Below are 27,889 nucleotides of genomic sequence, written 5' to 3'. Positions count from 1 at the left end.
ACAGGTCCGAGCACGTGATTTGTACATGCATACACAACAAATGCTTCTCTTGCCGCCCCCTTATTCATGCGGGGTATGCAAATCTCTTCTTTTTCTTATATCTTCTCTCATCCCTTCTTTTTATCGTCTTTGAATTTTCTTCCTTAAAACTATCTCTTACCTGTATTAGTGCTACGTCACCTTATGAATGCATCAAGAAAATTCACTCACGGCTTCAGAATTCCCAACTTGTACTGGCCCAGAATGCAAGCCATCAAACGATCCTTCCTTGAACTACAATCAGGTTTAATTCCAATGCCTCTTACACTTGAACCCTTCTGGCTATATAGACATCTAATATACAATGACTGACCATGATGTAGTCAGAAAACAATGAATGAATATATTTCTTAAGAGTCACAGACCCCTTATGGGATGTAGTACATGGGATTCGGGAGCTTAAAGGAACGGCTGCTCATGGAGGAACCCAACAAGTCACTCCATTGATCACCAGAGTTCCCTTGAATTCTGTAACCATCTGCTTCTAACTCACGCCTTTTCTCAGATTTGTACATTGTAGCTGGTTTCTCACGATCATTCGATCCCCTGGACAAGGTTGTTTAGTAACAAGCTTAAAAATTAGCTACAAGAAGCAAGAATGAAAGCGTGCTTATCCAACAATATTATTTACAGAAAATCTTAAAGCATTTGCACGAGTCTTCAAGCAGAAATTGTCAAAATCCATTAGGTTGGAGAATTTTCTTCCCAATTTCAGTTAACATTTTTCAATTCAATTACCCAGATGTCAAACATACCAGGTCCTGGATTTTGAATGTGCACCATGAATAGAACTGGAGTCAACCAATTCTAAAGCCTACTAACATTAAATCCTTGAGCAACAACCATATGATAAAGATGGTTAAACATAAAAAATGATCCATGGGAAATTTGATCACGATTGGTCATAAGGATTCTTAGTCTTGCAATATAAAAATTTTGTAAGTTAATACATTAAGGTGGCATTTGGATGTAGTATAAATCCTTAATTAATTTAGGCATGCTCATTTCTTTAACTTAAATAAGCTGGCTTAAACTAATTTAGGCTAATATGGTGTTTGAATGTAAACCAGTATAATAGTGTAATAATTACACTTAGTATGACATAAAAAAGTAATAAATTTGGGAGACATTTTGACAAACGATCAAAATACCCATTATAGTGGATGATAAGGAGAGGAGAGAGAGAGTAAGAAAAATTAAAACGGTAGTTAATTGAAATGATGTCTTTACAGGAAAAATAATTGAATTTTGTTGGTAAATATAAAATATTAGATGAAAACAAAGAGGAGATAGAACAGTAGTACTCCTAAATTAATTTTGAGATAAACTAACCAGTATAGCCCTCACTATACTATAATAAAGTTATGTTTCTACCCTATCCGACTAAGTATTCGGTGACACGGAGATGCATCATGCATTTTGTATTTAGTAGATCCATCCTAGAAGTTCATATTTTCTAAGACCAGGAATGGATTTTATTTGATTGAGGTATCAATGGACTTGCGAAGTCAAAAAGACAGAAAATGTTAGATGAGATATATTTATTAGTCAAATTATAGAAATTTAAAATGTAGAAATAAGCATATTCTTAGCTTAGTAACAAACAATACGAATATATGCTACTATGTTCCAACCTTTCAATTAAGACAAGAATCATAACTACAACTAGCAAAGTTATGATCAAAACAGTCCCAAGCTATCCTAAAAGCTTATCAAACTAGGCTGTGTTTGGCTTGTGATCCCTCAAACTGTAGTCATAGAATGAGTTCAAAACAGAAACCTATGACTGGCAGACACCATATACAGTTTGATGACTGTTTCCATTATTCGTTATTTTAATAAATATAACTTCATTGGATAATGGTCATTTCAGAACAGAATATGTTTTAATGACTGTTTCCATTATTCGTTATTTTAATATCATTAAATGATTCTATAGTCCTGTTTGATTCCCTCTAAGATTTATTAGGCATCGTACAACACTTGCAGGTAGCACCGGTCCTCATTTTTCTCAAATGTTGGTCTCAGATAGGATAGGGGCATGGTATATAGGTGTAATATTATAGATGACTAGATGCAAGCTTGCTATTTGGCAAAAAAGTTCCTTGGTTCCGTACAATCTAGCTTCCCTAACCTCATGCCAGTTCTAACTCTATGGATAGAGAGAAAATCAGATATATGCCTGGCATCACGAAATTAATCTTTGACTATCATAGTGAGTTCATGGGAGAACCAAATGGCTTTAAATATGCATGCTTGCTTGCCTAAGTTGAACAAACATAGATTGTGTATGTACAATTCCATAGTCTGTTAGTATATTGTATATCCAAAAATGGCACCTATCTGGGAACACTCATACTTAACTAGATAAGATGTCAACTTGCAATTGTTATCATTATCCTTTAAACATATAGGTGAGGAGCACCATTAGATAAATGTTAATCCTGTAAATTAGATAAAGTTGATAGATTACATGAACTTGCCGGCTCATTTTAAACAATAATATATTGCAAAATTACAAGTCTAGCACACAATAGTATCAAGGCTCCCAATTTCAGCCGATCCCAAGTGGGATCGACCGAAACGGATCAAGATTGGCCCTAGCCGATCCTTATCCTGGCTGGTTTCGGCTAGAGTATTGGCCAATACTAGATATGACCCAAGGGACATCAATTATCCCTCTCCCCCCATATGCCTCTCTTTCTCTCATTTCTCTCGTTTCTCTCTCTTTTCTTTCTTTCTCTTTTTTTCTTTTTCTCTTCTTTTTCACCTCTTCCACCGGCAACCAAGTAGATATTCCGCGATGTTCTCTGACGAAGATCCGATGACATCAATTTCTCAGTTTATAATTCCTCTCTCATTCCCTCTCTCTTTCTCTTCCTATGGTGAAGCAGCAACAAGTGCGCGCACCTACTACTGCTGCTTCACTACAGCAGCAATAGTTGCTGAGACTCTTAGAGAGAGAAGGGGGAAGAAGGAAAGTAAAGATTAATAAATTATAAAAATAATTGAGAGAGTTTAATTTTCTTAAAATTTAAATTATTTTATATTTTATTTTGATTTTTGTTTATGTTTTTTAGTTACAGAATTACAGTAAAAAAATATAAAATATCAATAGCTCTAAAAGAGAAGTCATATGATACTAACATTGGATGACAACATTCCAGCACTATTGGGCAAGATAAAAAAACGTGTTAAATACAACTGGTGTGGAAAAGAAATGAGTAATGGGCTAGCTATTTAAAAGAAAATTTGGTTGGAAGGCAAAAAAATATAACAACTTATATTCAAGTGTCCATGAAAGTTGGAAAACAGATATTGACTCATCTAACTAGAAAAAAAAGGATAAATAATCTACACAACAGAGAGAATCAAAGGTTTGTAAAAAATTGATGTATAATTCTATAGAGAAGATGATGAGGAGAGATAAACGAGAAGGGTAATGAAAGATAGCAAAAATATGCATAAAAAGGAGAAAGAGATGAAAAAAAACAATGGCGGTAACTTTCAAAGATCTAGATCAATTCATATACAAAGAGAGAATAAAAAGACTGCAATTCTACCTCTAGGACTCCTGGCGTTACAACGAAGTCTAAAAATATTAGACTACTTGATACATATTGTACACAGACTTTTATTAAAAAAACTCTCAAAGAAATTAAAAATGTAAAGAAACACATTAATAGAGCTATATCTAAATTTTTCTTGTACAACCATATTTATTTTAATGTAACTGATAGTCTTTACTATCACACTATAGTAGATGCTATACAATCAGTAGGGCCTAGTGTTTTGCCTCCTAGTTCAAATGATACTACTACTAAATATCTTGACTCAGAGATAGATGAACTTCGTACTTACATTGAAACATTTAAATGGTATTGAAATGAATTATACTGACATATGATAGGTGAAATACACAAAACATAAGAAATATAATTAATTTCTTAATGTTCTCGAGTATGAAGACCATATTGATAGGCTACAAAACGATTCCTTCAAGATCAAAATTTATTGCAGAAAGCAGTCCACGCAACCGAGGGAAAATATTAACCAAATATTCTTCCGTAGTTAGAAAATTACGAAACCAAGTGGATCGATCCATAACTCCCTGATCTATATTTTTCGTGTTTTATGCCCTTCGCAGATTCGAACTGCAACTGGGATGAAAACACGATATAGTGCGGATAATGGTGGTGGTGACGGGTGGAGTGGATATTAGGGTTATGAATGATAATGGATATGAGAGTGGATGGTTGATATTGTTTAAGGGATAAAGACAAAGGGAAAGAAGTGGTCGAGATCCCAAAGAAGAGGGAGGACTTGACAAACAAGAGAGATTAGAAGTTAGAAGAGACCTTACTAACGATAAAGGTAGTAAATTGGTGAAGAGGAAGGAGGAAGATTAGGGTAAAGAGAAGATAGAGAGGCAAAAAACCAATAGCATTATGATTTTGGTTGCCATCCACACCTTTATAGAGGCTAGCCAACAGGCCAAAATAATAATTATTAACCCTAATTCTAGTAAACTCCTGCCGATCGCTTTTGAACGCGCTCCATCACATTCAAACGCACAAAAGACGTTTTCTATTTTTACGAACCTGATGTAGACGTTTGAATGTGCCAAACTGCATTCGAACGCGGCGTCACGTCACATTTGAATACGACCTACAGAAAATTTATTTAATGAAAATAAATAACTAATACAATAAAAAAAGACTCTAACTAAGTGTATCAGCCCACCACACTTTTCCCACCTTATCCCCAAGGTGTAAAGTTGGGGAAACACTCCAAAATATCCATCTCCAACTCCTATGTCACCTCATCAGATGACTTGTTATACACTTAGGGTCTTTTCTTATTACATTAGTTGTTTATTTTTATTAAAATAAAATTTTCGTAGATAGCGTTCGAATGCGGAAGGGGTCGCGTTCGAATGCCCTTGTGAACGCCTGCATTAGGTTCGCAAAAACAGAAAACGCAAAATGCGTATTTGAACGCGATAGAGCGCGTTCGAACGCGATCAGTAGAAGTCCATTCTCTCTACCCTAATCTCCCTCTTCTCTCTTCACTAACCTACCACCTCTACCATTGGCAAGGTCTCTCCTAACTTCTAATCTCTCTCGTTTGTCGAGTCCTCCCTCTTCTTTAAGAACTCAACCACTTCTTCCCCTTTGTCTTTATCACTTAAACAACATCAACTATCCACTCTCATCTCCAATATCATTCATAACCCTAACATCCACTCCACCCATCACCACCACCATCATCCGCACTATAATGTGTTTTCGTCCCAGTTGCAATTTGAATCTATGAAGAGCGTAAATACGAAAATCATAGATCAGGGAGTTACGGTCCGATTCCACTTAGTTTCATAATTTTCTGACAATAGGAGAATATTTAGTGAATATTTTCCTTCGGTTGGGTGGACTGCTTCCTACGATAAATTCAGATCTTGAAGTAATAGTTCCGTAGCCTATCATTGGTATCAGAGCCTATCAATTTGGTATCGTAAAACTTATCAACTTGTCAAGCCACTCGACTAAAACCTTCATCCCTAATCTGGTACCATGATGTTGTCGTCGCCTAGGAAGTACACAAACTGGCTCTACGATCTCTGTATCCTCCAATGACTCCAATAAAACTGATCCAACGACCTCATGATCTCCAATCCACTACCTCAGCAATGAAAAATGGAAGACAGGATGCACTGTCGACCCCTCACACAGCTCCAAACGATATGCAACCGGGCCAATATGTTCTAACACCTGTAAAGAACCGAAGTAGCAATGTGCTAACTTTTAGTTTCGCATCGGACGTAAAGTCACCTATCGATACGGTTGTACTCTCACAAACACCCAACTGTCAATGTCAAACTCCTACTCCCTATGGCTACGATCATAAACTTATTTCATACAATTTTGAGCAAGTTTAAGATGGGCACGCAATCTCCTCAATGTGGCATCTCTAGCCATCAAAACTAACTCCACCTCCGTCCGATCTACAGATGCCACTGGGTCATAAGCACGTAATGTCGAAGTCGTGCTCCCATACACCACCTCGAGCGGAGACATGCCAATGCTGCTATGGTAGGTAATGTTGTAAGACCACTCCGCCCATGGTAAGAACACCAACCCTTGTCTCGGCATCTTTCCAACAAAGCACTGCAAGTGCTCAATGCCTCGATTAACTATCTCGGTTTGGCCGTCCGTCTGTGGATGGTAAGTCAAACTGAAGTTCAATCGAGTCCCTTGTAATATAAAAAACAACATCTAAAAGTCGCTCATAAATACATTATCACGATCCAAGACAATCGTGGATGGCATGTCATATAACCGAGCAACATCTCTAACAAAAATTTCAGTCGCTGACTTCGCTGAAAATGGATGTGACAATGTAGAAAAGTGCGCATACTTGCTCAACCTGTTAACAACCACAAAAATATTAAAATAAGCACGTACCAACAAAAGACCCTCTATGAAATCCATAGAAATGTCTTCCCAAACACGGTCCGGTATCAATAGAGGCTGTAGTAATCTAGCCAATTTCAATATGGTTGCCTTCGCCCTTTGACAGACTTCGCAAGCATGAACAAAACTCCTCACATCTCGCCTCAATCCTGGCCACATGCAATTCTGAAATATCCTCCTATAAGTCCTTAGAACACCCTCATGACCAGCCTTTGGAGTTTGGTGGAAGTGCTCCAATAATTTCTGCCACAATCTATCATTTGCGGGCACTCGAATGTATCCACGGTCTAGCAGCAAATCGCCTCGATTCTCCAACTCTGGATGGCGCTCCAGATCATCCAACACCTCCTATAATAATCTAAAAACATCTGGGTCAGATGTACATGCATACCTTAGCTCATCAAGAAAACAAAAAGTAGGAGAAGAATAAGCTACGAGCTCGGTGATATCGGGTTGGCGTGATAGTGCATCCGCCGCTCTATTTTCCGTTCCTTTTCTTATATTGAATTTCATAATCATATCTCAACAATTTAATGACCCATCTCTATTGTGCCAGAATGTGAATATGCTGTCCTATAAAGTATGGAAGGCTCCTTTGATCGATTTGAATAATAAATCGCCTACCGATCAAATAAGGCCTCTACTTTATCACCGCATGTAGAATTGCCAATATCTCTCTTTCATAGGTCAATAATTACTAGAATTTTTGTAATAAAACCGTGCTAAGAAAGACTATGAGACGTCCTCCTTGCATTAGTACAATTCATATGCCAACTCTCGATGCATCACATTCTATAATTAACTCTTTAGTTAAGTCCACTATCGTCATTGCTGCTTTCAGTTTTTCAAAGGCTGTAGTAGCTTCATCCGTTCATCTAAAAGAGTCTTTCAATAAAGAAATGAGAGGAACAGCGATCTTGCCATACTCGACGATGAAGCGATTATAATATCCGATCAACCCTAAAAATCCTCACAATCCTGTGATAGTAGTAGTCGGTCATGCGATCAGACATGTTACCTTTTGAGAATCCGTCGCTATATTTTTCGCTGAGATGATGTAGCCTAAATACTCCACTTGTCGTACTCCTCATAGGCACTTGGATTTTTCAATCTTCAACTGGTTTTGCTTCAACAATTTCAGCACATCCTCCAAATGCTGCCAATGCTCCATTTCAGCCCTACTATATCATACACTTAGTTAGGATCTTTTCTTATTGTATTAGTTGTTTATTTTCATTAAAATAAAATTCCTGTCGGTCACGTTCAAACGCAGAAGGGGTCGCGTTTGAATACCCTTGCGAACATTTGCATCAAGTTCACAAATACAGATAACGCATATTGTGCATTCAAATGCGGTCGGGCGAGTTCGAATGCCTACATCGCGTTCGCACATACAGAGAACGTCTGTTGGTGCGTTCGAACGCGATCGGTGAAAATCCTTTAGAATTAAGGTTACATATTGTTTCAGGACTTGTTGACTAGCCTCTATAAATATGTGGATGACAGCCAAATTTATAATGGAATTGGATTATTGATTTCTTGCCTCCTATCTTCTCTTTAAACTCTCTCCCTTCTCCCTCTTCACTATCCTTCTACCTCTACCGTTGGTAAAGTTTCTCCTAACTTTTAATCTCCTTCGTCTGTCGAATCACCCCTCTTCTTTGGGATCTCGACCACTTCGTTCCCTTCGTCTATATCCCTTAATCACATCCACTATCCATCTTCATCTCCATACCCATCCATAAGCCTAACATCCACTCCACCCATCACCACCACCATCACCTACATTATTCCGTGTTTTTGCCCCAATTGCGGTTCGAATCTGTAAAGGACGTAAATATAAAGTTCTAGATCAGGAAGTTATGGATCTAACCTAATTGATTTCGTAATTTTCTAACTACCGAAGAATATTTGACGAATATTTTTCCATAATTGCGCGGACTGATTCCTGTAATACATCCAGATCTGAAAGGAATCGTTGCGTAGCCTATCTTTGGTACCAAAAACCTATCAATTTGGTATTAGAGCACATCAATTTAGTATCAGAGCCAGGAGAACCTCAAACCTCCACTAATGGTTGAGACAAGAAAGATGACATCAACAAAGAGACCTATGGAGAGCACACTGATGGGAAGACTAAATCCACGATGACCCTAACTATGAGGCTGATTCCTTTGGAGCGACCACGGCAAGACCGAGTCAACCAACGTCCATGGATGTGAATATGGGCTTGGCGGATAAACTTATGGGCATGTTCCAAACATTGCTGCATAAAATTGACACAATTCAAAAGGATCACAATGATTTCAAAGAATATGTCATGAACCGATTGGGTTCGTTATCACCTCGACGACAATCGGAGTTTCAAGATGGACCAATGGTGGTACCTCAACGAACCGATACCCCACAGGTCCAGGTGCGTCATGCGAGTGTCAATGATCCCCTCTTACCTATGCCTACACATCATCCCCTATCTCTGTTACAAAACCCAAAACCGGCGGTGACCCGAGAGGTGTCCAGCATTGGTGCGCTTCGTCGATGAGGATTGGCACTTTGAGGATGACATTGATCCCTTTAGAGATGGTGATGTACGTGCTTGAGGATTTAGAGAAGGTGATCAACATGCACAAAGGTTTAAACTTGAACCAAGAATCTTTTGCGAACCTAACAACGCTATTTGGAGGAGAACCGCACGTTTGGACTTTCCTAAATTCCAAGGCGATGATCCAACAGATTGGGTGTTTCAAGTTGAACAATATTTTGATTATCAAGGTACAGCGAAAGATGCAAAGGTCCAAATGGCAAGCTTTCACCTCCAAGGAACGGCATTGCATTGGTATAGATCAGTTATTTGTGATGGTTGATTTACTGAATAGACTTATTTTTGTAAGAGAATTACACACAGATTTAGGACAACGGCATATGAAGATTTTGCTGCCACATTAAACAAGATGGTTCAAAGGACGACCGTATTGGAGTACCAAACTGAGTTTGAAAGAGTTAGTCGTTGTGAGCCACCTTGGCCTGAACAGATATTTATGAGCACATTTATTTCAGAGCTGCGAGAGGAGATACAAGCGAATGTTCGTGCTCTTTGTCCTACTACTTTTGAGGAGGCCATTGAGAAGACCGTGAGGATGGAACAAAAGTATAAGGCTCTAAAGATGGCAGCGATAACCAATTGGGGTAACGAGATGGGCGATTTGCACCTAGAACACCGGCTGAAAATTCTACGGATTCAAAAACAGCGACTGCAAGCACTAGACCACGACCACCTTTGAGACCTTCTTCCGATGTTACAGGAGGCACTAGACCCCTCGTTCGAACTCTCACATCTGCCTAAGTGGAAGAGCGAAGAGCGAAGGGCCTTTGCTTTCGATGTGATGAGCGTTTCACCCCCGGTCATCAGTGTTCTAAATCGATCGGGAGTGTGATGCTTATCGATAGTTTCGAGGAGGATAAGGTTGTTGATGGAGAGTGTCCATAGGAGGTCCATGAGGAGACCATTGAGGAGGGCATGGAAGAAGATATCCAAGCTGAAATATCGATGTATGCATATTCGAGTACTTCCACGCCAAATACGTTACGGGTAGACGGACTCATTAGAAAGCATTGTGTGCATATCTTCATCGATTCGGGGAGTACACAACTTTTTAGATGAAAGGTTAGTGAAGAAATTAGGTTTGGATACCGAATCGACCATAGGATTTGACGTTGCTATTGGAGACAGCACAAAGCTTACGACGCAGAGCTTGTGTCATCGGGTCAGTATACGGGTACAAGAACATGACATCATTATGGATTTGTATCCGTTGGCACTGCGAGGAGCGAACATCGTTCTTAGTACTCAATAGTTACAGAATTTAGGACCCGTCACATTTGATTTCCGGAGTATGTGGATGAAATTTAAACAAGGAAACAAAGATGTGTGGCTTGATGGTGTTCGGTCTTCGCCGTTTCCTGTGATGCAGCTTATGGTGGGGCTACCTTGTGAGTATGATTTGGCCTATCTTCATGAGTTATGACCAGCAGGAGATGAGCCTCAAATGAGTTCAAGTACTACCATTGAATTGTCTAATTTATTAGATAACTTTTTTGGATTGTTTAAGGAGCCACAGGAGTTGCCACCGAGAAAAGCGGCGGACCATCGCATAGAGATTATACCCAGAGCTGCACTGACGAACATGAGGCCATATTGGTATCCACATGTAGAAAAAAAAGTTATCTCAAAGATGGTAGCCGAGATGTTGGAGAAATGCCTCATTTAACCAAGGCTCATACTCATCCCCTATGCTATTGGTGCGAAAAAATGACGGGACATAGCGTTTTTATGTCGACTATCGGGCACTAAACACTATTACCATCAAAGACCAGTATCCTATTCCGGTTATCGAGGAATTGCTAGATGAGCTTGCAAGGGCGACTATATTTAGTAAGCTTGACTTGAGGCCGGGTATCATCAAATTAGAGTTCAACCGGCGAATGTGCACAAAACTGCATTTCGAACTCCGGACGAGCATTACGAGTTCTAGGTGATGCCTTTTAGTCTCACCAATGCTCCAGCTACTTTTCAAGGCCTCATGAATGATATATTTCGGCCTCTCTTTCGAAGATATGTCTTGGTATTTTTTGACGATATTTTGGTGTATAGCAGAACTGAATTGGAGCATTAGCGGCATTTGGAGGATGTGCTGAATTTGTTAAAGCAAAACCAATTGAAGATCAAGAAGTTCAAATGCCTATGGGGAGTATCACAAGTGGAATATTTAGGCAACATCATTTCAGCAGAGGGTGTATTAGCGGATCCTCAAAAGGTTGCATGCATGACCGCTTGGCCTATTCCTACTATTACCACCGGATTGAGAGAATTTTTTGGGCTGATCAGATATTATCGCCGATTCATCGCCAGATATGGCAAGATTGCTCCTCCTCACTTTTTTGTTGAAGGACTCTTTTAGATGAACGGATAAAGCCACTACAGCCTTTGAAAAACTGAAAACAGCAATGACGACGGCACCCGTCTTAGCGCTACCGGACTTCACCAAAAAATTTATTATGGAATGTGATACATCGGGTGTTAGATATACTAATACAAGGACGTCCCATTGAGCAAGGCTTTATCATAAAAATCTCAACAATTATCGACTTATGAGAGAGAGATGTTGACAATTTTGCATGCGATGACAAAGTGGAGGCCTTATTTGATCGGTAGACGATTTATTATCCGAACCGATGAAACGAGCCTTCCATACTTTATGGGACAGCATATACACACTCCGGCATAGCAAAGATAGATCACAAAATTACTGGGATATGATTATGAAATTCAATACAAGAAGGGAACGAAAAATAGAGCAGTGGATGCACTATCACGTCAACCCGATACCACCGAGCTTGCAGCCTATTCTTCTCCTACCTTTCCTCTCCTTGACGAGTTGAGGTATGCATGTACATTTGACCCAGATGTTTTGAGATTGTTGCATGAGGTGATGGATGATCCAGAGCGCCATCCAGAATTGAAAAATTGAGGCAGTTTGCTGCTGCACCGCGAATACATTCGGGTGCCCACAAATGATGGATTGCGACAGAAATTGTTAGAGCACTTCCACCAAACTCCAGAAGCTGGTCATGAGGGTGTCTTGAAGACTTATAGGAGAATATCTCAGAGTTACACGTGGCTAGGATTGAGGCAGGATGTGAGGAGTTTTGTCCTTGCTTGCAAAGTCTGCCAAAAGGCTAAGACAACCACATTAAAACCGGCCGGATTACTACAGCCTTTACATATACTGGACCGTGTTTAGGAAGACATTTCTATAGACTTCATAGAGGGTCTTCCAATAATACGTGGTTATTTCGTTATCTTTGTGGTGGTTGACAGATTGAACAATTATGCGCATTTTTCAGCATTGTCACATCTGTTTTTAGCCAAGTCGATGGCTGGAATTTTTGTTAGAGATGTTGCTCGGTTACATGGCATACCACGCACGATTGTCTCGGATTGTGATCGTGTATTTATAAGCAACTTTTGGACTGAGTTTTTCAGATTGCAGGGAACTTGATTAAACTTCAGTTCGGCCTACCATCTACAGACGGACGGCCAAACCGAAGTGGTTAATCGAGACATTGAGTAGTATTTGAGGTGCTTTGTTGGGGAGATGTCAAGACGATGGTTGGAATTCTTACCGTGGGCGGAATGGTCTTACAAAACTGTCTACCATAGCAGTATTGGCATGACTCCATTTAAGGTGGTGTATGGACGCACGGCTCCGACGTTACACGCTTATAATCCAGAAGTATCTACAGACCGGACGGAGGTGGACTTAGCGTTGATGGATAGAGACACCACATTGAGGAGGTTGCGTGCTTATCTTAAACTTGCCCAAAATTGCATGAAGTAAGTTTATGATCTTAGACATAGGGAGCAAGAGTTCAACATCGGTAGTTGGGTGTTTGTGAGGGTGCAACCGTATCGATAGGTGACCTTGCGCCCGATGCGTAACCAAAAGTTAGCACATCACTACTTTGGTCCATTTCGAGTATTGGAGCGTATTGGTCCAGTTGCATATCGATTGGAGCTGCCGGAGAGGTCAAGAGTGCATCCTGTCTTCCATGTTTTATTGCTGAGAGAGCGCATTGGAGATCATGAGATCGTTGGATCAGTTCTACCGGAGCCATTAGAGGAGATAGAGATTGTAAAACCAGTTCGTGTACTTGCTAGACGCCAACGACGACATGGTACTAGATTGGAGATGGAGATTTTAGTTGAGTAGCTTGGCAAGCCATCCGATGAGACGACATAGGAGTTGGAGACTGACATTTTGGAGCTTTTTCCCTTCAGGGCAAGGTGGGGGAAGCGTGGTGGACTGATACACTTAGTTAGGATCTTTCTTATTATATCAGTTATTTATTTTCATTAAAATAAAATTCCTGTAGGTCGTATTCGAACGCAAGAGGGGTTGCGTTCGAACGCCCTTACAAACACCTGCATTAGGTCCACAAATATAGAGAAAGCATATTGTGCATTTGAACGCGATCAGATGAGTTCGAACGCTCGCGTTTGAATGCTTGCATCGCGTTCGCACATACAGAGAACGTCTTTTGGTGCGTTCGAACGCAATTCGGCGCGTTCGAATGCGATCGACAGGAATCCTCTAGAATTAGGGTTGCATATTGTTTTAGGACTTGTTGGCTAGCCTCTATAAATATATGGATGGCAGCCAAATTTATTATGGAATTTGATTATTGATTTCTTGCCTCCTATCTTCTCTCTAAACTCTCTCCCTCCTCCCTCTTCACCATCCTTCCACTTCTACCGTTGGCAAGGTTTCTCCTAACTTCTAATCTCCCTCGTCTGTCGAGTTACCCCTCTTCTTTGGGATCTCGACCACTTCGTTCCCTTCGTCTATATCCCTTAATCACATCCACTATCCACCTTCATCTCCATACCCATCCATAACCCTAACATCCACTCCACCCGTCACCACCACCATCACCCACATTATTCCGTGTTTTCGTCCCAGTTGCAGTTCGAATCTGCAAAAGGCGTAAATACGAAAGTTGTAGATCAAGAAGTTATAGATCTAACCTAATTGGTTTTATAGTTTTTTGACTACCGGAGAATAGCTGACGAATATTTTCCCATGGTTGCGTAGACTGATTCCTGTAATACATCCAGATCTGAAATGAATCGTTGCGTAGCCTCTCTTTGGTATCGTGAACCCATTAATTTGGTATCAGAGCACATCAATTTGGTATTAGAGCACATCACTATACATCAAAATGTTGTCAAAAAATACCAAGACATACCTTCACAGTAAAGGCTGAAAAATATCATTCATGAGGCCTTAAAAAGTAGCTTGAATATTAGTGAGACTAAAGGGCATCACTCGAAACTCGTAGTGCCCGTCCGGAGCCCGAAATGTAGTCTTGTACATATCCGCCGGGTGAATTCTAATTTGAAGATACCCAGCCCTCAAGTCAAGCTTGCTGAATATGGTCGCCCTTACAAGCTCGTCCAGTAGCTCCTCTTTGAGCGGAATGGAATACCGGTCCTTAACAGTGATAGCGTTTAGTGTCCGATAGTCGACACAAAAATGCCATGTCCTGTCCTTTCGCACCAATAGCACGGGCGATGAGTAAGAGCTATGACTTAGTTGTATGAAGCTTTGCTCTAATATCTCGACTACCATCTTGGAGATAACTTCCTTTTACACATGTGAATATCGATATGGCCTCACATTCGCCGGTGCAGCCCCATGTACAATCTCTTTATGATTGTTCGCCATTCGCCTTAATGGCAACTCCTTTGATTCCTCAAACAATCCAGCAAATTTATCTAATAAATTAGACAACTCGATGATAGTATCTAGACTTATTTGAGACTCATCTCCTACTGGGCCTAACTGAAGAAGATAGGCCAAATCACTCGCACAAAACAACCCCATCATCGGCTGCATCGCTGGAATCAGCAGATACCGAACGCCATCAAGCTGTACATCTTCGTTTCCTTAAATTTCATCCACATGCTCTAAAAATCAAAAGTGACAGATCCCAAGCTTTGTAACCACTAAATGCCTAGGACAATGTCCGCTCCTCGGAGCGCCAACGAATACAAGTCCACAATAATGTCGTGTCCTTGCACTCGTATACCGACCCCGCGACACAAGCTCTCCGCCTAAAGCTTCGTGCCGTCTCCAATAGCAACGTCAAAACCCGCGGTCGGTTCAGCATCCAAACCTAACTTCCTCACTAACCTCTCATCTAGAAAGTTGTGTGTACTCTCGGAATCGATGAGGATACGCACACAATGCTTTTTAACGAGTTCGTCCACCCGCAATATCCTCGACGTGGAAGTACCCGAGGACATTACGGGTAGGACAAAGAGCACGGACATCTGCCTGTATCTCCACCTGCAACCCTGAATTGAATGTGCTCATCAATGTCGGTTCGGGCCAAGATGGCTTACAATGACTATTAACTCTTTCAAATTCTGCTTGGTACTCCAATACGATCATCCTCTAAACCATCTTGCTTAATATGGCAGCAAAATCTACATATACCGCTATCCCAAATCTGCATGTAATCCTCTTACAAAAGTCAACCTAACTAATAAATCATCCACCACGAATAGCCAATCTATACCAATGCAATGTCGTTCCTTGGAGGTGAAAGCTTGCCATCTGGACTTTTGCATACTCCGCTGTCCCTTGACAATCAAAGTATTGTTCTATTTGAAACAGCTAATCTATCGGATCACTGCCTTAGAATTTTAGGAAGTCTAAGCATGTGGTTCTCCCTCGGATACATTGTCAGATTTGAGAAAGATCCTTGGTTCAAGTCTGAACTTTTGTGCTTGTTGATCTCCTTCTCTAAATCTTCGAGCACGTCCATCACCATTTCCGAAAGGATCAACATCATCCTCTAAATGCCAATCCTCTTTATCGACAAAGCGCACCGGTGCCGCACACCTCTCAGGTTCCACCACCACCGGTCTTAGCTTATGTATCAGAGGTGGGGAATAATGTGTAGGAATAGCTAAAAGAGGATTATTGACATTAACATGTCGCACCTGAACCTGTGGGGTATTGATTCGATGTGATCCCACCGCTAGTCCTTAAGGCACCGATCTTCGTCGAGGAGATGACGAAGCCGATCGGTTCATAACATATTCCTTTAAAACATTATGATCATTCTGCATTGCGTCAACCCTATGCAGCAATGTTTAGAACATGTCCCTAAATTCATTCGCCAAGCCCATGTTCATACCCATGGACGTTGGTTGACTCGGTCCTACCATGGTCGCCCCAAAGGAATAGGCCTCACGGTTAGGGTTATCATAGATTGAGTCTTTCTTTATCGGTGTGTTTTCTATTGATCTCCTTATTGATGCCATCTTTGTTTCCACCATTAATGAAGGTCTGAGGTTCGCCTAGCTCTATACCAATGATAAGCTACGAAATGATTCCTTCAAGATCAGGATTTATTGTAGGAAGCAATCCACGCAACCGAGGGAAAATATTAACCAAATATTCTCTCATAGTTAGAACATTACGAAACCAAGTGGGATCGGTCCATAATTCCATGATCTACATTTTTCGTATTTATGCCCTTCATAGATTCGAACTGCAACTTAGATGAAAATACGATATAGTGCGAATAATGGTGGTGGTGACGGGTGGAGTGGATGTTAGGGTTATAGATGATAATGGATATGAGAGTGGATGGTTGATGTTGTTTAAAGGATAAAGACGAAGGGGAAGTAGTGGTCGAGATCTCAAGGAAGAGGGAAGACTCAACAGACAAGAGATATTAGAAGTTAGGAGAGACCTTGCCAACGATATAGGTGGTAGGTTAGTGAAAAGGGAGGAGGGAGATTAGAGTAGAGAAAAGATAGAGGCAAAAACCAATATTCCAATAGCATTATGATTTTGGCTGCCATCCACACCTTTATAGAGGCTAGCCAACAAGCCAAAATAATAATTATTAACCCTAATTCTAATGGACTCCCGTCGATCGCGTTCGAATGTGCAAAAGGCGTTCTCTGTTTTTATGAACCTGATGTAGGCGTTTGAACACGCCCGACCGCATTCGAACGTGACCTACAGAAAATTTATTTTAATAAAAATAAATAACTAATGCAATAATAAAAGACTCTAACTAAATGTATCAAAAAATTTTGAAGTCTGTGGATGCTACTATCTATTTTAAAAATGCAAATTATATTTATCAATTAATGGATGAAGTGGTACAAGATATAAATGAAAAAAGAATAGTTCCAGTGATTAATGATAATGGGGCCAATTATAAAACTGCTGGGTCTAAAAAAAATAGCTTTGTGGACCTTAACAAGCTCTAAAAGAAAGAAACAAAAAGAACTAATAGCTTTTATTTGACAAGTTTGGAATTCCATGAACAAATTCTGTTAAGATAATTTGCCACTAAACCAAAGTTTAGATAAGAATTTCATAACTTTTAAGCAATAGCAATTTCTGAACTCATTTCCTATCTATTCCACTTTTAAAACAAGCCTTTTCAAAGTCTACTCAAATTACATTTCTAGAAAGCTAATAGATGGCCACTAAACAAGAAGATCCGTTCAACTTTATTAAATGGCCCGCACACTTACTAAGTCAAAGGAATTGAAAAGACACCAAAAAATGAACGAAAATTAAAACTTAATCCATATTCTTCGAGTCCTGAAATGGGCTGAATTAAGCACGAATATAACCCAAGCTAATTACTCTCACAAATGAGCAAAGTGATTCTTTTAGGCTTGGTCTCCACTTCGTTCTTTGCTAAGTCTTCTATACCACCCATTTTCTCTACAAAGAGTTGCTCAAGAGTAGTTTGGATGCCTTGAATTTAGAACGAGTAATTGGCCCAAAACTAAGAGCCAATGACCCAACATGAGGCATATCAACTTATAATAAAAAGGTCTCATTTATATTGAACGTTATGTAATGCATATTGTATTAATCTAATGTTAGAAGATATTACAAAAAAGCCTCAAATTGATATGATCATATATGAAAGTCAAAGGTTGATAGATTTTTTTATATAACCATAATTGAGTTCTTAATTTACTTAGACAGATGACTAGTGGTAAAGAGATCATCAGACTCGGCGTCATTAAATTTGTCACTCAGTTTTTAGCTTTAGATTGCATCATGCGCTACAAAGATAATATTATGCGAATATTATTATCACAAGAGTGTTTCATAAAAGTTAATAATATGAAACTTAAAAATAAAACTTTAAAGAGCATGACTCTTAAAAATATATTTTGAGAGGATATTACAATTATCACCACAATATTTGAGTCATATCTTATCAAAGTATTACGACTGTAGATAGTGATGATAAGTATGAGATGGATTTTTTATATAAGGCAATAGACTAGCAAAAAAATTAATAGAAAAATATAGGCCAAAGCTATAGGAAATGGTGAAAGATGATTGATTCCGAATAGAATAAATAACTACATATAGATATACACGTTACCGGTAGGCATCCTTTTAAGTTTTAATTTACTAATTTACTTTTATTTATAAATATTTAAAAATTTGAATGCTTACAAATTTTAAATTTTTACAGAGTATTTTCTTAATCCAATATTTCAATTCTTTACAAATGTTAATAATGATAGTAACGTCTTGTTGAAGGTTAGAAGGTAATCAGAAAGCCTGAACCTAATATTCAAAAAGAATTCCTTTGCAATAAAAAAGTGAGTTATGATTCAATTAAATAATTTTATTATTATTTATTTTAAGTTTTAACTTTCAATATAATCAGTTTCTTATTAAATGTATGCAATAATATATTTTTGATTTCAAATGAAGAAATATAGATTGAGAGCTGGGTAATTTAATATTGCTAAAGTTGTTACAGTTATGTCTCATAAAACTTCAAATGTGGTGGTTTATCTATAAATTAGGGAAGGCATCAAATTTGATATCAATAACAAAAAAGATTTTAAGTCAAATAGTGTCTTTATTACAGTGTAAAAGAAATTAGAGTACTTTCTCCTTAATCTACATCAAAACACACAACCAATTGACAATAGAAAGATTGAAAAAGTTAGTTTTTTATTATTACAATATAATATTGAGAGAAATTTAAGAAAAAAGCAGAAAATGAACAACTAATTGATTTAAATCATATTTTTGATAAAGAAGACCTCTTTACTCTATATATCAGAGAAACAGAAAATAGATTATTAAATGATAAAGATAACTCAGAGTGAGATAAAATATTAGGAGAGACTACAATGAGGACAACAAGTTGTTCGATAGCGAAAGATAGTATACTTGCTAATACTAATCATAATCGTAAACCTAGTGGTGAGATTGTCCCATCTATATTTGCCGAGAAAAATCAAGGAGGCATAAGAATTAAAGACAGAAAAATTAAGAATGTATATACATATCAATGACGTCGTCATGAGAATGTTGCTTCCTATAATTATGGTGCATCGAGTATTTATTGTTTGGAGTCATTACAAAATCCATATGCTAATTATTATCCTCAGTATTCTCAGTATTTTCAAACACAAGATATGTATGTTGGTTATTATCCTTCTCAGACACAAATCGCATACAAGATTCATACAATATGACTAGTATAATGGAATCACTTTTTAAAACATCAAGTTCTAGGCATCATTATTTACAAACTTATGGTAATTATAATGATAAAGACAATAAAAATTTACAAGAGAGCTAACTCGATATTCATCAAAGTTTTGAATTTTGAATAAGTTAATATATTTTTAAAATTTTTGGGCTTCATATGTAAGTAATTTTTATTTTTTATTTTCCTAACATTTTTTCTAAATTTTTAGAAATTTTTCTACATTTTTAAATACTATTTAAAATTTTGTATAACTAAAAAATAGTCTAATCTGATATAAGTGACCGATAGGCATAATTTTTTCAAATGGCCTATATCAATCCTGATCCAGATACTAGAAACCTTGAATAGTATTCCTCATAGTGCTCACTACATATCTAGGAAACCGTTAGCAAATTTAACTAGGGTTAAGTGCATCAAATGATTTAATAGATTTGATGGATTTGTCCATTTTTCATATTAAGTTTATATAGAAGGAAAAAAATCATCTCTTTAAATGTTGTTGCTAACATAGAGAAACTTGATATATTTCCTGGTTAACTAGTTCTATTGTAACATATAGTTTGGTAAACAATTGAGTGAAGAAAATCCTAGAAATCTAGATAAATAATGAGAAGACATTTTTATGAGGGCATGTTTTCATGCAAATTGTGATTTCAAACTTGTAGATATTCCAAACTAAAAGCAGTTTTATATAAAGACCTGTATCATGATTAAAATGTCAATTTTAATACTAGATGAAGAAATGATAGACGGAAACTAAATACATGAATAAGATGCACTAATATAAGCATCCAAGAAGAAACACATATACCTATCTGCTTTATATAATATATCAATTATGTTCTAAATTCAAAATATATACCAGTCATTATGCTAAAAAATCACTCATGTCTGCACCAATGAATTTGATATCCTCAAATAGAAAGGGCATATGTGGGCATATGCCCAAATCAACTTACCAGGATATTATCTATTTGACTCAACTATTGAAGTGCTTTGTGCATGTTGACATAACTATCACTTGATTTATTGTACAATCAATAAAGCAAAATATAACAATCAAAAGGAGGAAATATTTTGTTCAATTTTAGGGTTCAAAAACCTCACACTAGATGATAAATAGTTTATTTCAAATTGGAAGGTCTATTGGAGAAAAGAATTTCTTCTCTCCAAGATGATGGAGGTTATTTTCCGAAACAATTAGTGCCTAGTGGACCAGCAGTATTAATCCAATTGTCCGATGGGAATTTTGTTAATTTTATTTAATTCCCTAAAGCAGTTCGAGAGCATCTGCTTCTTTTGGATAATGATATATAAAGCCTGAGTATTGATTGTCAATTAGAGGCAGAAACATAGTGGTTTTCCAGTTTAGCTGGAACTAAGATAACAAATTGTAACAATGCTACAATAAAAATGGCACAAAATGGTGTCCTATGCAATTAGAGAAAATATAAAGGAAGAAAATGTTTAATTTTATAGTAGCAAAGAGGTGATTTAGGGCAACATTTAACTGAAATTCAACAATTAATAAGCATGTGCCGTGCAGTATATAAATTTATTTTCAATATAGAAGCCAAGAGGAATACCTTAGTAGAAGCTTATCCCAATCTCGAAATCCAACTTTCTTCAAGTTCTCCACAGTAACAGCTTTATGTGCTTCGCTTCGTCCTGTCAACAACAAAACTTTAAAACCCAATGCTCTAACTTCTTCGTACAGCATCAAGCTGGAAGGGATAGCTGGAGCCATTGCCTTCTCCACCCATTTGTCAAACTCATGCGGGTTGAATACCTCAAGACTGGAAGCCAAACAAGTTGAACAATTATATAAGTTTAATATGGGAAATGAAGAAGACTGTTATGCTTGTAAGTTATAACAACAAAAGGATGTGCAAAGAAGTCTGTCTTAAGTTCTACCAGATGTAATCATAATGTTCTCTAAGTTATCTTTGCACAAAGTAGAAACTCCATAATAATGACAAAAGAGGAGGTAGTTATACCTTATAACATTATTCCATTTTTCAGTTTGAAGAAAGGAAAATAAGCGTAACATGAAAACACTATCACGAAAAGAGCCTGCTGTTCTTAGGCATTGGAAGTTTCCAATATCTATTTATACTCCATTCCCCTCATAGATGTTCAAGAAAATGATCAAAGTGAACCCGTAATAGGCATATACACAAATCAACAGAGCTTCAACAAGGAATCCTAATTATCAACAAAAAATTCCTAACACTGCCAGAATGGCCATTAAGGAATGCGTTGCGCTACTTCGTAAGTGTTCCCAGACCAGCCCCATGGTACTTAAAAGTTGAAAATTCGGTTTAGCTAGCAGGACATAAATATCAAAAATCCAATCATCGAAATGTAACAAAAGTATCACCATATATCTTATCCAGAGATCATGATTCGTACAAATAATTATTGAAGACTATAAAGTATCGAAATCTCACCCATAACCGTGATCAGCATAATAGGGAAGATTAGAGAGTAAAGTCTCATCCACATCGAAGACCCACACATCATTCCCATCCTCTCCAAGCCGTACCGATCGCGCGTATGCCATGGCCTCGTGAGCAACCATCTCCAGATCGAACCGGTACGCAGGGCCGGTAATGTAATCCTTCATGTAGCCCGCGCAATCCACGGGGATCGTCTTCCACGGCACAAGGTTGTTGGCTTCTCCGGCGAAGCGCCAGCTGGTGCATTTGAGATGGAGGAGCTCCTCTTCTTTGTTATCCAAGGAGGAAGGGGAGTGAATTGGATCATCTGAGGTCAAAGAAGAGGGTAGTTCGAGGACAAGCGGCCTTGGGAGGAGGTGGGCGTCGAAGGGATCGTGGGACGAGGCCAGGGAGACGAGAGGAAGGAGAGAGACGAGGAGGATTAGGGAGATGGGTTTCATGGCGCGGATCTGGAATCTTGAGAGGTGGGGGATCGGAATATAGAGGAAGCTAAGAATGGGGAAATTCATAAGAGAAGGGTTTCCTGAAGCAGAAAGAATGGCCTTTGTTCGAGAAGAAATGGATTGGATTGGAGTTGAGGTTTTGCTGCTGGAGAATGAGAGATGGGGGTCGGGAGATGGAATGCCGTGTGAGGAAAGCGATGGGCAGGGAAGAAGCGAGGTGATCGAGGGAAGGGGCGTTTTAAATTATTTGAATGAGCTTTCAACCCGGGACTAGGAGGAGTCGGTCAAGTATTAATATCCTCGAGGAGTGGAGGACTAGTCATTTTGCAGAAAAACTATCTTATAGTTTTGAATTTAGATTTTGATATTACAATTTCAGTTCCTCACTTCAATATGTGTAACCGTTATGTAAGAAAAAAAAAAACTACTCTTAACCCACACCTCTAAATATACGCGAGGGTAAATCCTCGAAGCGGTGCATCACATAATCAGTAATAGATTTTCACAAGGCACATAGCAATACAAGTTCATACCATAAACAATCTCAACAATATGAGTCTGAATACAAGTTCCATAGACCACAACAAGCTTTCAAAATACATATCCAAAATATAATTCTAAAGTCCAAAATACAATGTCAACCACAACGTCAACCATAACGTCCTCGCAGGGGCTCAATACAAGTAATAGACACAGACATAACTGAAATAAAAAGGCAGCTAGTCCTCGCTACCCGCACTTACTTCCCTTAGCTCTAAAATAATGCCATTAAGAGATGGTGAGCACATAGTCCAGTAAATAGAATCCATATAATCTATAATAATGAAATTATAGATACATATCCAATGCATGCCTATAGTTGCTAGCAATAACAATACGCTTGTTTAAATGACTTACCATGAGTTACTAAATCAATATAATCAAAGACTACACGTCACTATCCTAGAACATGCCATTTTTTAATCATATCAGGATAAGTCTACACAGATATAAAGCTTGGTACAATCTTTTATTCATACAAATCTCAATCATAGTGTTTACATGTTATGCATAACAATAAAATAGTAGTTTAAGCATTTTATACTCACCAAGGCATTAATCATGTTTTACGCTCACAAAGCCATTCACCACACTATGTAGATATTCTCAAGAAAATCACCCATCACATAACTATCCATTATCTCATACACCGAGGAGGAATATATACTATAACAACCTGCCAAAATAAAAATTTAAAAATATAAAAAAATTAAAATTAAAATTAAAAGTTTTTCGGCACGACGTGGCCGGCCTCGTGCCCATGAGTAGCTTGTATGGTAAGGCGCCACGCGGTTGGCTGCGGCAGCTGGCCGCAGCGAGCACTAGCGTCGTCGCCCTTTTCCCTCTCCACCGCCTCTCTTTCTCCTTCTATATCTCTCTTTCCCTTGCTCTCTCTCTCTCTCTCTCGCCGAGGCCGGCCTATCGCTACCGTCGTTGTCCTTGGAAACCATCGCCACCACCTCCGCGAGCTTCGGTGAGCTCCTCTCTCTCTCTCTCTCGTTCACACCCAAGCTCGGGCTCGTCAGAGCCAAGCCGTCGGCCCAGGTCTGCACTTCCCTCCCCTCCTCTTTCTCTTAATTCTTCTTCTTCTTCTTCTTTCTTTTTTTTCCTCTTTCTTCTTTCTTTTTCTTCTTTCTTTTTTCTTCTTCGTCGGCTTCTTCTCTTTCTCTTTCTACACTCGGCCCAGCACTAATGGAAGTGATTTATTTTATTTATTTATTTATGTTATTTTATTTTATTTATGTTATTTATTTAAGTATTTCCTTCTTAATTAATGCAAATAGATTATTCAGACATTAATTATTTTAATAATATTATATATTATTCAATATGATTATTATTAATTATAATTTGTATAATTGATGATTAATAAGGTATAAGTATTAGCTAATACTTATACTTATTTATTTATACTCTATTAGATTAATATATAGATTTGTAAATTATAATTATCAAATTTATATACTAATATTCTTATGAGATACATTTTTAAGTAATTCTAATAATTTATTATACATTATTATTTTGTAACAAATAAAATACTAGGCTTATGCTTTTATTTATTATTTTATAAAGTAATGACTACATAGTCCCTAATTAATCAAGATATAATTTAATTATAATTAGTTTTTTTTATCTATATTTATCTTTTTATTTATAATTAAAAACTAGCTAGTTATAAAGATAAGTAGAAATTCGAAAATCTAATACTTGAACGGATTTTAATTAAATGAACGGCTAAATTCATGTTACTTAAATATTCTCAGATCCCGAACCCTCTTATGTGAGACCTCATGAACCCTAACGATGAGTTGATGTTTGACTGACGGACGTGAGAGATGTATGGTTCGTGTCTTCTGATCAGACAGTGAGTAATCTTATCCCTTAAATACCTTTCTCAAATTAGGTTATATTATATATTATGTACTTGCATGTTTTGGCCTCCAGCATAATTATATGACTTTATCTAGAGATGATTATAGTCGAGCATATTTTATCATGCATGTAATTAGGCTGATCTTGGATACAAGTATGATGATGATATATAGAGATGATTAGAGATGATTATACTGTTATAATTTTATGTCAAGTTGATTTGTAGCATGAGTATGCATGTTGTGATAGATTAGCATGGGTATGCATGTGTCTACTACATAATTGGAGACTGCATTGTATTATTTTTCTCTTGATTCCTATTCCACATAAATTCCTGTTATACATTGACTTGTTATCGTACTGGATATATGTATATGATCTGTCATTTAGAAAAAAAGCATGAAATATGATCGATAGGATAGTTGATAGAACGCGTGAGGATACACGAGTGGGTGCAAGGGTTAGGATGCACTTAGTGGATGATTGATTGCTTAACATAGTCACGATCCTGTTAGCCGTACGTCCGAGGTCGTTAGTCTGTGTGCGCAGCAGACATTCGGACATATGCTCTTTGCCAAGGCATATGTGGCGAGTTATCCTCATGAGATTTCTATCAGCTAGAAGGGTGCTTAGTCTGGATGAATGTTGATACCCTTAGCGGATGGCAGGGTATGATTATATTTGAGATACTCCTTACAGATGGCAGAGCATGCTCTAAGCCTTCGGGCATGATGTTGAGATCAAGTACCGAGTGTTGACTGTGCATAGTGGTATAGTATGATAATGACATATAGAGCTGACATTAATGACTGAGATGTTGAGAAATGCATATGTTTTCATTATAATTTGATTACCTGATTATCGAGTGATCAATATACATCATATATGATTGCATTTGATATCATAGCATGGTTATGGTCGGCATGCATCATGTGTTATATTTGAGAGAGAGTTATGATGATAGTCTAACGTGGAGATCTGTTTACTCATTGTCGAAGATTATATACTTTCATCAGTTATGACATGTTATCTACTTTTCATTTATATATTATTGAGAATACATTCATATACTCATTTATGACATGATGCTCTTTCTGATTCATATTATCCAGTACATGATTTACTCTTTGTTTGGCATCACTGATTTGAGGTAAGGTCTATTCACTGAGTCTTTTGCTTATGACTCTCTTTATTTCTTTTCTAAGCCCTATAGATATTATGGTACATGATACCGACTTGAGATATTCTTATGAGATATTTTAGAGCAAAGATGAGGTGAGCTATAGATGTGAAGTGGTATAGAAAATAATTTAACCAGATATTGAGGTGTATCATTGTTTGTTATATTTGTATTTTATCGTATCAGACAATGATTTGTATAGTACATGACAAATTATAGTACACTCGTGTATCAGTTGTTTAATTGTATCTTGATTGTTTGTTGTGGCCTGTGTGGGTCCTGCCAAATTAGGTAGTGGTCTAGTGTATATTATTGTGAACTTGGATATTCATATATTAACAGATTTATTTAGTATTGGATTATGCGAGTATGAATATGTTAGCAGATATTATTTGATGATATCATGATTATATGTGCACAGGAGTGTATTTGTGCGTGACGGGCCCCGCCCGTCTTATCGTGTGCTCCGGCATGCCATGTGGGCGCGTGGGCGTGCACGTGCCTACGCCGGGCGAGGGCATTACATATACACATTTAGCGGTAATGCTACCCACACATGCATGGTGACACTGCATGTGACTAATTGATTGTAGCCATCAGACTAAGGACCCCGGTCGTGAGCCCATATCTCACTCTCTCTAAATCATCACCGCTCTTAGCGAGAGAATCGGGAGCCCTAAGCCTACGTCATCGGGTACCACTAGAGATATATCCCCGTCTCACAATTATATTCTTCTATCATTATAATCTAGTTTTGACTATGCAGTATAATTACCTGAATGCCACACAGGCTCCCGACCTTAGGTGTAGGCCACTAATAGTATAGTCACATGTAGAGCATCGTTACACTAACGTATATGCACATGTCAAACATAATATCATGATGAGTAAGCTATCAATAATTACACATGTCAAACATATATCGTAGTACACTAGATGCATGTACTAATGCTAAGGTATAATAGCTGTAACTACATTATTCTAGATTTGTATAAACTCTACTTGCCTAGGGTGTCTCCATAGTACTCTAGTTTTCCTCAGCTAGCCGGCTCCTCCGAAATCCTAAAATCCTCCTCACGTAGTGTTGATCCTATTAATTTATGCAAGTAAAGCCATATGTAAGATTAGCGAATTAATAAAATTAATTACCTTATTAGAGAATTTAGGTTTAGGCATATACATGAGTCAAGGGTCCCCTAGAGTGAGTTCCATGTCATCCTAAAATTCACACTAATTAGGTGATAATAAATTATCTTTAGGGGAGTGGTTAGGCTAAAGAATCAGGTGGAATAAAGAAATTGGGCTATGTGGTCCAAATGGCCCCAAATGGGCTAGACTAGGGTGTTGGGTTGAGCTCAAACCTAACTTAATAGGGCAAGGGAGGCCTTGGTGGGCTGCAGTCCAACTGTAGCCCACAAGGTTGGCTAAGGTAGGCTAGGGTCCAACCACAACCCACCAAGGTTTGATTAGTGGGCTACAGTCTACCCAAATCTTTGGGCTAGTGGGCTACGATCTGACTGCAACCCACTAAAGGCTTGGGTTGGTGGGCTAAGGCCTGTAGCCCACCTTCGCTCGGCTTGACGGCGGCGGGTATAACCCATGCCGCATAGGAGTTATCGCCCGTCCTCCCCGCGTATGAGGGAGCAAGAGTAGCTCGCCCTGCGGCTAGGGTGGCCAGTGGCCATGGAGGTCCCTCTTCCCAACACTAAGGCCCGAAGCTCGACTAGAGAGCCCTCTTCCACCGAAGCTCTC

The 27,889-nt window shown here is 38.3% G+C and overlaps 1 protein-coding gene across 1 annotated transcript; it reads right to left on the bottom strand.

The window, feature by feature from the left end:
* Positions 1 to 228: 228 nt before the first annotated feature.
* On the bottom strand, positions 229 to 22,773 carry LOC140770847 (acid phosphatase 1-like). The gene is made up of 3 exons (XM_073112155.1): positions 22,091 to 22,773; positions 21,227 to 21,436; positions 229 to 585 (listed from the first exon to the last, which is right to left on the bottom strand). The coding sequence occupies exons 1-3, from the start codon at positions 22,606 to 22,608 to the stop codon at positions 408 to 410; spliced, it is 906 nt and encodes a 301-aa protein (XP_072968256.1). The 5' UTR covers positions 22,609 to 22,773; the 3' UTR covers positions 229 to 407.
* Positions 22,774 to 27,889: the final 5,116 nt, after the last annotated feature.

The sequence above is a fragment of the Typha angustifolia genome, chromosome 11 (genome assembly GCF_048772165.1).
Source record: "Typha angustifolia cultivar Huaian chromosome 11, ASM4877216v1, whole genome shotgun sequence".
In the NCBI taxonomy this organism is placed as follows: Eukaryota; Viridiplantae; Streptophyta; class Magnoliopsida; order Poales; family Typhaceae; genus Typha; species Typha angustifolia.
The sequence above is the reverse complement of the archived record's forward strand: the minus strand, read 5'-3'. Positions and strand labels throughout refer to the sequence as shown.

Excerpts from the sequence above, each read along its gene's own strand:
- LOC140770847 (XM_073112155.1), bottom strand. The coding sequence starts at position 22,608 with ATGAATTTCCCCATTCTTAGCTTCCTCTATATTCCGATCCCCCACCTC. Across the intron at positions 21,437-22,090 it reads TATGCTGATCACGGTTATGG|TCTTGAGGTATTCAACCCGC; the intron begins GTGAGATTTCGA and ends TTTGGCTTCCAG. Across the intron at positions 586-21,226 it reads TGGGATAAGCTTCTACTAAG|GGGATCGAATGATCGTGAGA; the intron begins GTATTCCTCTTG and ends AACCTTGTCCAG.